This window comes from Podarcis muralis, chromosome 4 (assembly GCF_964188315.1).
Source record: "Podarcis muralis chromosome 4, rPodMur119.hap1.1, whole genome shotgun sequence".
Lineage (NCBI taxonomy): Eukaryota > Metazoa > Chordata > Lepidosauria > Squamata > Lacertidae > Podarcis > Podarcis muralis.
In genome coordinates, this window is record NC_135658.1 from 33,585,033 (window position 1) to 33,596,670 (window position 11,638).

The 11,638-nt window shown below is 45.4% G+C and overlaps 1 protein-coding gene across 2 annotated transcripts in view; it reads right to left on the reverse strand.

Annotated features, from left to right (window-relative positions):
* Window positions 1-6,899, reverse strand: part of GRAMD1C (GRAM domain containing 1C) — a 62,145-nt gene extending 55,246 nt beyond the window's left edge. Inside the window, exons 1-2 of one of the 2 annotated variants that reach the window (XM_077927160.1) lie at window positions 6,806-6,899; window positions 3,948-4,076 (exon numbers count right to left, since the gene is read on the reverse strand). In XM_077927160.1, coding sequence (XP_077783286.1) covers window positions 3,948-4,076; window positions 6,806-6,808 — 132 coding nt within the window. In that variant the 5' untranslated portion in view covers window positions 6,809-6,899. The remainder of the gene's footprint in view (window positions 1-3,947; window positions 4,077-6,805) is intronic. The other variant, XM_028726557.2, reaches the window with a different exon arrangement.
* Between the last annotated feature and the right edge of the window lie 4,739 nt (window positions 6,900-11,638).

The window sequence follows — 11,638 nt, forward strand, 5'->3', positions numbered from 1 at the left end:
GCATGTTTACCAACCTTTAGGGCATTTTTTGAAAAAGAAAAAGGAATAGAACAGTTGATGTGGTCTCTTTGATGTGTGTCAACCCAAACCACTTTTAATTAGAATGAAATCACACCAACTATAAAATCCTATGCTTATTTACTCAGAAGTCATCTTAGTAGTTCTTTTCAAGCACTGTAAACGTAAATGTAAAGGGACCCCTGACCATTAGGTCCAGTCATGACCGACTCTGGGGTTGCAGCGCTCATCTCGCTTTATTGGCCAAGGGAGCCAGCGTACAGCTTCCAGGTCATGTGGCCAGCAGGACTAAGCCACTTCTGGCGAACCAGAGCAGCACACGGATATGCTGTTTACCTTCCCGCCGGAGCGGTACCTATTTATCTACTTGCACTTTGACATGCTTTCAAACTGCTAGGTGGGCAGGAGCAGGGACCGAGCAACGGGAGCTCACCCCGTCGCGGGGATTCAAAGCGCCGACCTTCTCATCGGCAAGTCCTAGGCTCTGTGGTTTAACTCACAGCACCACCTGCGTCCCATTTTCAAGCACTAATAATAAGCAATAATAAGCAAGCAATAATAAACATGTGTAGAGGAGCCACATTCACAAGTCTGCCCACTCAGTGGCCCCACCCCTGTTATGGCCCTGCCCTCTATTGTCTTCTTACTAGTCCTGTCCCCATGTGTTTGAAGGTCTGAAGTAGGGAGCTACAATATGAATGTAGACTCCCATGATTCGGAACCCTGCTTGATCACCCTTCTAAGGCTGCATTCACATAGCAGTCTAATTCATTTTCACAATGTTTCCCTGTTGATTTCCACATTATGTTTCAGCTCTCTCATGATGTAAAACCCCCTTCCAGAACTACAGTGGAATATAATGCAAGTTTACCACTCATTTCCATATTATTTGCAAACAGTTCTTCCCCTCTGTAAGTAAATAACACAGAAATTAGCACTGAACTTGCACTGTATTCCACTATAGGTCCAGAAGACACTTTCATGTCGTGTGAACGCTCAGATACAATGTGGAACTTAACAGTTAGGGAGAAGTCTTGAAAACAGAATAAACCACCAAGTGATTGCAGCCCCAATTGCAAAAGGAAGCTGAGCACTTGCAGCAGGCCCTCTACTTCAGACTTTCCCCCACAGCATGTTGTTGGTGAATAGGCAGGGCCAATGAAGACGCAATAGCGGGGTGGGGCATTCTCTCATCACACAATTGTAAGCCTATCAGGGAAGAACAACTCAGAAAAGGCTGGTGTGTTCAACGGGCCTCATAAGTATGTTTAGGATTGGCGCCACAGTTTGATGCCTAATGTTCAGAGCTTCAAGGCTCCAACAGAAATTCACAGAAGCAAGAAAGAATGGTTTTGCTAAACTCTAGTATAATGGACTTAAGATCCGTGGAGCAAAATTTACTAGCCATTTATTTAAATATTTATTTATTAAATTTATATACCACCATTCATCTGTAGATCTCAGGTGAGGAGATTCCAGCTGAGGGAATGCTGTGTGATGCTGAGGATCTAGCACGTGACGAAAGATCTCAGCTCAGCAGCTGATTCACTTCATCAGCTCGGGTATTTAACTTCTGACTCAAATTTCCTATGCCAAGAGTATGATTAATAATTTAAAATTGTAATCAAGGATGGCTCAGATAATGCTTCCATACCTGGAGCAGGTGAGCAAGTAGCACTGCCCAAGTGATCGGACTCCCCTGTTTCACAGTTTACAGGTAGAATGGATTTTAATACAGAGAGATTTTTAGCCTGTAGACTTAAGCCACTTAGAAATTATGACTTCTTAGGCCAAACTAAACATGACACCATTCACAAAATTAGCAGTTGGGTGAATAGCTTTTAACTGTAAATATCAGGTACAGTGACCAATCCAGTCTGGGATCCAGGAACATCTGGGATCCAGGAACTTTAACCCTTTGTCCCCTGTGCTTCTAAGCAGATCACTTCCACCTGCTGTTTGTACTAGAAGTTTTTATTAGTGTGAATAGAATCGTTCCTTTCCCGTGTGCCTCCCCAATCCCAAATTAAGGATGCACCAGGAGAAAAGGGTCAAAGCCCCTTTCCTCCCTCTGCATAGCTTAGTCAATACAGCATGAGGCTCTAATCTCAAGGTTGTGGGTTCGAGCCCCACGTTGGGTAAAATATTCTTACATCTGGGTCCCTTCCAAGTCCCAGCTCTACAGTTCTATGATTCCCCTCATCAGGTTCGCAGCCTGGGTCAGCGACCCCACTTCCCTGGCTTTGTACACCTACAAAACCAATCACACAGCCCTGTAGTTTTGTTTCTTAATCAGCAGCAACTGCAACTGCTGAATAAAGCCCAGGGGCACAGCACTGGAGTGTACTTATTTATTTATAAAAGTATTTTCATACCACCGTATCATAAAATATCACTGTGGTGTACCATGATAAAACATAAAATACCTTGAAAAAACAATACGAATAAGTGATTAGTTAATCCAACAGCCGCAAAGGCCTGTCAGCATAAAAAGGTATTCAAGAGAGGCCTTATGAATCTTCCATATTCTTAAGAACTTAGGAAGAGCCTGCAGGATCAGGCCAATGGTCCATCAAGTTCAGCTTCCTGTTCCCACAGTGACCAACCAGATGCCCACGGGAAGCTCACAAGTAGGAGCAGAGTTATTCTCCCCTCCAGCAAGTGGAGTTCAGAAGCATTACTGTATCCAGCTATGGATCCAAAGCAGCGTTTCCCAACCTTGGGCCTCCAGCTGTTTTTGGCCTACAACTCCCATCATCCTTAGCTAGCAAGACCAGTGGTCAGGGATGATGGGATTTGTAGTCCGAAAACAGCTGGAAGCCCAAGGTTGGGAAACACTGATCCAAAGCACAGCCATCAGGGCTAGAAGCTATTGATAGCCTCATCTTCCATGAATTTGTCTAATGCTCTTTGGTAGTCATCACTGCCTCCCGTGGGAGCAAGTTCCCTAGTTTGACTATGCGCTGTGTGAAGAAGTACTTCCTTTTATCTGTCTTGAACCTTCCACCATTCAGCTTCAATAGACATCCACAAGTTCTAGCGTTAAGAGGGAGAAAAACCTTTCACTAGCCGCTTCCTCCATGCCACGCATATTTGTGTAAACTACTACCATGTCACCTGTTACTTACCTTTTCTCTGAACTAAGAAGTCCCAAACACTTCGACTTTGCCTCATAGGAGTATCGCTCCATCCTGCTGATCATTTCGGATTCCCTTTTCCGAACCTTCTCCAGCTTTACAATACCCGTTTTGAGGCAAGGCAGCCAGAAATGTACACAGTATTCCATATGCGATTGCACCATAGATTTATGTAACACAGCATTATAATATCGACACTTTTATCTTCAAGTCCTTTCCTAATGATTCCTAGCATGAATTGTGCCATTTCACAGCTGCTACACACTGGAGCGACATCTTCATTGAGCTATCTACTGTGACCACAAGGTGCTGTTTCTAGTAAGGCACAGCCAGTACCATGAGCATATACACAAAATGGAAGATTTTTTGTGTGTCCCAATATACAACCCTTTACACTTGTGTATGCCGAATTGCATGTGCCGTTTTACTGCCCATTCCCTCAATTTAGAGAGGCCATTTAGAGCTCTTTGCAGTCTCTTTTTGTTTTAATGACCCTGAACAATTTAGTACCATCAGCAAACTTGGCCACCTCACTGCTCACCACTAACTCTAGATTGTTAATGTACAAGATAAATCAGTAAGCAAGGCCTGCAAGCTTACAGTGCTGCTGTCGATGACTCAGTATGAAATACATCAGAGAGGTCACTTCTCTTCAAGTCAACATACACACAGTGATCATTACAATCTCCCCAAGCTGAAAGAAGGGATTGGCTTATTCAAAACTGTTATAGAATGCAGGTTGTCTTGGAATACAGATCACTCATACATAACAGAGAGAACCCATGGAATTACCCAAAAGCTCCAGTCAGTATTCCAGTTGTATGGAGGGGAGGCTTGAATTTTCTCTGTACACACACTAAGGTTTTCCTCCGAGTCCACCAACAGCTGACTGATAAGGCCATGATCCACTTCTTGAAGTGCCTGTGAACAAGGAATAAAAGTGTGCAGCTTAATAAACTGGAGTAAAATGCAGCAGTTCTAGCTAAACCTTTAAGCCATGAGGAACAAGGAAGGAACTTTTCCAATCTACTTTGGTCTAATTAGGTTATAGCATTTCAAAGTCTTTTACCCCTTGATTAGTTCATTGCATGCACATTATGCCTTTCATTTGTTGCACACAGGCTTCACATCTTCAGTTAAGGTTCCACTAATTCAACCAGCACTCAAACTCCCATATGATATATCTGGAGGGAAAGTTATTTCTACCCATCCTCTCTTTCCATTCCAGACAGCATGTTCATTGTCAACTGTAAATGCTGCTCACAGTGTTGCTGTAAGACAGCCCTGGACATCCACTGCGTTTCCCTTTTGCCGGCACATGCTGCAGAATCCTAAAGGTGTTTGAGAGGATGGTACCACTTCAGACTACAGGTGGGGTGGTGGTGCCCTGGGTGAATGCTCTGCGTCTTAACTACTTGCAAGGAGAAAACAAACAAAGTGGTTCAGTAATTTCCTTCCCGCAAGCAGAGATTTGCTTGTGTGAGGATGCATTTTTTAAAAAACATGATTCCCTACCTACAGTCTGAAGTGATACAAACTTTAGCCCGTTCTACGGCTTGTGTAGATCAGACTAAAATCAGCACAGCACTAAGAAAAACTACCTTTATTTTGTTAACTTTTTATGTGGGGCAAGTGTTTGCCTCCCCCATTCCCAGAAGGTATGTGCTCTCTCACTTTGCTACTGCAGAGCAGGATCACTCAGCTGACCACAGAAGGTTTTAAGTTCTCCTTAAAAACCAGCAAAGCTAACCATCTGACATCAATATCCGCCATTTTGAGAATACTTAGCTTCGGAGTCTGGGAGTTTAATTCTCTGGAGCAGTGAAGTTTTTCAGCCCAATGGCCACATTCCCTTCTAAGCAAGTGGTGGGTGGGGCCAGAAACAAAAGTGGTCGGAGCAACAAAAGTTGCTTTTATTTTTGTGCAGTAGTTTGGTTTGTACATGCACTCATATCCCTCTGTCCTCCATCCAAATGAACAAAAAGCATTATCAAAAGTCAAGGGTGTATTCTAACCACACAGAAACACTCGAGGAGGGTGTGAAGCAGGTCACGCCCACGCCCCCCATGCCTGTTTTTTTAAAAAAATTTGCATGTGCTAGAGAGGAAAAAATATATGGAACTACTAAGCCATAATCCAGTGTTTCTTTAAAAATGAAAACTGCAGCACAGTACCCTTTATAGGTAAATAGCATAAAATACATTTGACACTGAAAAGGAACACACAGGATTATCACCACAGGACCAATATATAGGTAAAGTATGCTGGTCCACATCATGCCTCAAGACTCTTGACCAAAGACTGCCAAGATAGCTCAGTCAGTTGAGCATGAGACTCAATCTCAGGCTTGTGGGTTCAAACCCAACTCTGTGATTCTATGAGTAAACAGTGGAGTTGGTAGGAACAAAGATATTTGAGGGAAAGTATATGAAGATCCCAAGGGTGGACAAGAGAAACAGTGCTCTTTAGAAAATCAGCTTTCACCCAGCTTAAATAGGATTCTTAATGTATTATACAGTCAAACCTTGGTTCCCGAATGGCTTAGTTGCCAAACAAATCGGCTCCTGAACGCCGCAAATCTGGAAGTAAGTGTTCTGGTTTACAAATGTTTTTCGGAAACTAAACATCCGACGCAGCTTCTGCTTGAGCGCAGGAAGCTCCTGCAGCCAATTGGAAGCCATCTCTTGGTTTTCGAATGGTTTTGGGAGTTGAATGGACTCCCAGAACGTATTAAGTTTGAGAACCAAGGTACCACTGTATATAAAAACGTATTCTAATGCACCAGCATTATAACACTATACAATTCCAACAGTATTTGCGAAAGGACAACCACATGGTAACGGCCGACAAATGTTTACTTTTAAACTTCTTTTGTAAATGAAGTTTACAAAAGATAATAATGGCAGTGAAGGGTTTCATTTTAAATTAATTTGTAAACGTTTTCTGGGGAAGGCTACAAAAAAAGCATCCTCAGAACACTCCAGAGCTGGGAGGGGTGGTGGGGGTGGGTCAAAAAATAAATGTCAAAGCATAGCCCTATCAGGTATTGAATTTCTTAGCCCTCCTTTACCGGCTTACAACACACACAGCTTACAGAATCGATAGGATCAAAACGTTTTAAGAACTAGCGTTTTAAAACAGGTTTATGTGGATATTAGGATGGCTCCTCCCTCTATTCCCCTCTAGGACTCCAGCACCATTTAACAGCTGTGCGACAGGCAGAAGTTCAACAAGTGAAGTTCTTCCTATTACTGGATCTGCATGGCAGGAAATTTGAACCCTTTTGCTTAAAGATACAGAATTCCTGCCAAGGAAAAAAAATGTTGGGCAGGAAAGAAAAACCCCGTGACCTATAGCCGGGTGTTAAGGGGAGTAGCAAGCAGCAAATTTTCCCTTCAAAAGGGGAAACTTTTAGACCTCAAACGTCTACCTACTTTATCAGCAACGACTACCGATAGTTTGCAAGAGAACAAAAAAGAAGCACCTGGCAGGAGAGGACTCTGAATACAGCGACGCTATTTGAAACCTCCAAGTCCGCAGCCATCCACTAATAGGCTGAAGAGCCTATTAAATTTTGCTTTTGCAAAATGGGTTGGGGGAGCAGAGGAAGCGCAAGGGCAAAGTCAACGGGCAAAGATCGCAACGCTTACCATGGAGAGAAGAAAGAAGATGCAACCTCCAAGCGGGTTGTCTCAAAAATTAGCACCATAGGGCTGCCTGCGACGCCTCTCTCCCCAGCAATTTAAAGGGCCAGCAGCATTAAGCAAAATACACAGAGAGAGCGCGGAAAATGAGTTTCTCTCGCCTACGGCTACGAGAAGCGCCGGCTCCTTTCGAAGGAGGCGATTTGTCCGACCATTGACGCTTTGGCCAAGCTGCCCTGTGCTGTGGAGATGTTTACACTGGAAGGTTTTTGCGAGGGGATTCTAAAAGTTGCATTTACTGAGTGTGCAATATTTTTTATTATTTAGGACAAAAATAAGAACCAGGATGGCTGGGATTTCACCCCTTCCCTTGAATAAAAGGTTTGTTTTTCAAAAGGGGGTGGGGTTAAGACCCAACCATATGTACAAACGAATATCATCTTTCTCTCACTCTTATATACAGTGTACACATTGAAATATGGTGTTGTGGAGGCATTTTCATGAGTGGAGTATTCTCTCAAGTCTGGCGATACCTCCCTCACATGGGCGCAGCCAGGATTTTTGTTAGGAGGGGCAGACTTTTGTGGGGGGGGGGCAGAACCTCTGATTTGTATTGATTTTGATGCAAAATCCCCCTGCCCCCGCCCATGCTCCCTCATGTGTAGATGGTCACTATTAGTAATATATAAGTGGGACAATACACTGCAGAGTAGTGGTTCTATTTCATTTATATTCAATTTTAATCTCTCTCCCCCCCCCATCCACTTTCAAGAGACAGTCAGCATTCTGTGGCTACTGAAGAGGCTCAGTCCTCACTGGCTTGGCTTTTGGGGTGGGGCGGAGAGAAGTTGCGCCCTTCGTTTTGTTTTACTAGATTTTTGTACTTTTGCACACCTAGGTTCCCGCCCTCCCCAGCCTGTTCATATCTCTTGTGCTACATAAGCAAGAGCAGACTCCCCCCACCCACCCGCCGAAGACTGAAATGATATCCTTTAGCGTGTATTTCCAATAGAATAATAGTTCACCTTTCTGACCAAGGAGACACACTATACAGCATTACAGCACAATAAAACCGCAACAAAAGACAAAAACAATACTGTAAAATAATTCGGCTAGTTGAACCTATGCTATATATATATTACTGCGTGGCATATTAGCCACATCAGTGCATTTGAGTTCCATGTGCTTCAAAACAGAGCCACCTACAGGAACGTAATATGTTAACAAGCTTTTTTTAAATGTAAAAAAAAATTGTTTGTTTCACCGCTACAATCTCCGAGTGATGCGAGGTTCCAGTGGTTTCCTTGTTAACAAAGCAGGTTCTTTTTTCTAATATTATATTTATTTATTTATTTATTTATTTATTTTCATTTCATTTCATTTCATAATGTATGTCAAACAGAGAGAACAATTATAACTGACACAAATTAAAAGATGAAAAACACAACTATAAAGGCACATAGTATGGATAGTTGCATGAGTTTAAATAACAAAGTCCAAGTAAAAACTATCAATGTTATCAGATTTTCAGTTCCAGATTAGGTTCTTCTCTTTTTATTTTTATTACTCCTCCCTGTGTTTATAGTTCACATTTTTGTTCTAATTTCCAGCGCTGATGGCTCTTTCCCCCTGTTATGCAATCATTAGAGCTAGAATATTTTTGTACAAAAACTGAGATTCACACAGCTTTATCAAAAAGCGTGCTGCCAGAAGTCTCTCAAGTCACAAGAGTTGGTGACTGTGAAATAATTGAACTGCTAATAATCTTACAATATAAATCTGGACCTGAAATGTTGGCATTTGTGTGAAAGAGAGAATGAAGTAATAATAATAATAATAATAATAATAATAATAATAATAATAATAATATGGAAATGTTTCCAGTGAATTGGAAACTTGGGGCTGCTGAAACCCAGGTCTGCCGCTATTTGTGGTGGCCTCAGTAGGTGGATGCTCAAGAGAAGCTGGAATATCAGAGTCTAGGCAGACTCAGGGCTCCCCAGAAGCTGGTATTCAATTGTGCACTATTGTCTGCTGAGAGGCTGCTGAATTTTCACTACCTGCTGTGGGCTCCTGAGAGCCGGCCCTGCTAAACAACCCAGAAGAGCCCACTGGGAGCTCCAAAGTTATTACAATAGGGTTGCTGAGAACCCAGCAGCTCTCTCTAGTGGCCATGGATGCTTGAAGCAAGCATCTCACGCCCTCCCAATCCCAGCCTCTGCTTTTCGTAACATAATAATAGCTCGCTACTCCATTTGGTGCTGGCAGCAGACCCCTCCTTCGTATAGACCAGTGTTTCCCAACCGGTGTTCCGCGGCACACTACTGTGCCGCGAGACGTTGCCTGGTGTGCTGTGGGAGGGAGGCGGGCGAGTCGCACGGCGCCTCGGCGTCGGGCGGCAGCGAGCCCAGGAAGCGGCCCAGCCGGCCGGGGTCGCCCGCCTGCAGCAGCGCCTCGCAGCCGCACGAGACCTGCTCCGCCGAGAAGCGGGCGAGCGCGGAGGATCGGGCGCGGCGGAGGCCAGCCCCGCGCTTGGAGAGGACGCAGCAGCCGTCGCCAAACCCGATCCTCCTCCTCCTGCTCCGCCGCCGTCCTCTGGCTCTCGGCCGGGAGGAGCCTGCGGCGACGGGGCGGGCGCCGAAGTTGGCAGAAGTTGGCGCGCCTCCTCGGCAGCGCCTTCGTCCTCCTCCTCCTGCCTCTGCTCTCCTCCGGCGGCGGGGGCGCGGCGCCCTCCCTGGCCGGGGGGCTCGGCGGGGCCCGCGGGGAAGGAGGCCATGTTCGCGGCGCGCGGGATCGCGGCCCCCCTCGCCCGCCTCCGGCCCGCTCCCCTCCCCCTGCGCACTGCCCTAGCCGTGCGGGTCTCCTCCCCCTGCGCCGCCGTCCCCTTTCCACATCCTAGGAGCCGCGGTCCGCCTACCGCCCCCGGGCCGCGGCGCGGCTCCCAGCCCGGGCTGGCCTCCGCCTCCTGGGACGCGCGCCCACCCCCGCGGCCCCCCAAACTTCGGAGCAACTCTCCAGACGCTTCTCCCCCGCCTCGGTCTCCCTCCTTTCCACTTCTCTTCCCCCCTTCCTTCCCTCTTTCTTTCTCTTTCTCTCCCACCCGCCTTTCCTTCTATTAACTTTCCTTTCCCCTCCCTTCGTCCTTCCTACTTTTACTCCTGGGCTCCTCCCCCCTTTGCGCAGCCACAAATCAATCTCTCTCTCTTTTTTCCCCTCTCTCTCTTCTTTGCTCAGACGCAAAAAAGCGCCGCTTTTTGGAAATCCGGACTGCTGTCCCCGCTGAAACGATACTTTAAAAAAGGAAGAACCCACTGGCTCTTATTTCTGTTTAAAGCAGTAGATCCCGAACTCTTTTGGCCCACTGCCCCCTTGGTTCCACATCCCCCAGTGTCCCCTATGCTTACTCTATAGAAAGCATTACAGGGGTTAACGCGGCTCGCTAAGGAAGATATTAATAGAATTCTGCATTTGGGGGGAGACCCTAACAGTCATCTACCATTACCTTCTATGCTGTTACTATTTTTTTATTTTTTTTTTACATAAGTAAAAAGTGACCTTTCCCCATCTGGCATGGTGGTGTGCCTCGAGATTTTTTTCATGACACAAGTGTGCCTTTGCCCAAAAAAGGTTGGGAAACACTGGTATAGACAATGTTTCTAGCCTTCGTTCTCCCTATCCCTGGGGAGCAAGAACTTGCAGGGTTCTTCTGCCTCGACCTCGAAATCTGTTTTTGCAGAGCTAGAGCTCCACTTGTGAATTTGTAGGATGCATAGAAGCCCACTGCTAGGGACCGTGGGGGCTTCAGCCCCCACAATAAAATATTTGAGGAGGCCAGGCCACCACAAAGTTGATGGGCGTTCCCATTCAAATGGTGTGTGCGCACTGCGTCATACGATCAATTATGAGGGGCAGGGCTCACCTGGGCCTTCGCAATATTTTATTCAAGTTGGCACCCCTAGTAGAACGGAAGGGCATCTGCACATGTGCAGCAGGGTATATTGTCACGATCAAGAAATGACAGCTATTAGAATAATAGAATCTCAGCTAAAGCATACATGACAGATGGCCACCCAACCTCTGCTTAAAAACCTCCAAGGAAGGAGAGCGATAAGGGATAGATGAGTCTTGCCAAAAGGCACGTACAGTTACTAGGCCGAGGGCAGAAGATTGTCCACCTGTGCCCAGTCCAAATCGTATGCCCATAGCAACCCTGGCCTTACTATATGCTGTGGAATACAACTCCTATCAGCCCTGACCACTGACCACACTAGCTAGGGATAATGGGATATGGAAACCACCAGGTCTGAGAAGGCTGCTTTAAATTGTTTGTTTAGATCATCAGCTGGTACATGGATGAAAGCAATTATATTTAATGGTGGTAATCTGCCCTGTTGCCATGACAATAGATCCCTTCTATGCTAGCATGAGTCTTATTGAATCAAATCTAAAATATTGAACACATAGTTGCTTAGATCTCCGTCTCATGTTATTGAGAATGCAGAAAACAAAGCAGAGAAGATGAAAAATACATTGCAATGGCTTTTGTAGCTTTCTCTGTTTAATAAAGATCAGGTAAGAAGAAGTATGTACAACAGGTCTCCTTTCGCTATTTTCCAGCCCTCCTGCCTTCTGCTTGGGCCTGACCTCTTACACTAGATATGCAAAGCCAGATTTCTAGACAAAGATGTGCTGGAACTCACCATGAATGTCTCCCTTGTTCTCTTATAATGGCAATGGTGCCCACCTGAGAGGTGCCAGAACTGAGTTCTGGTGAGTTCTGGCTGAAAACAAGCCCTGTAATGCAATCTTATAGATATCGTCACATGTGCCTTTTCAGCT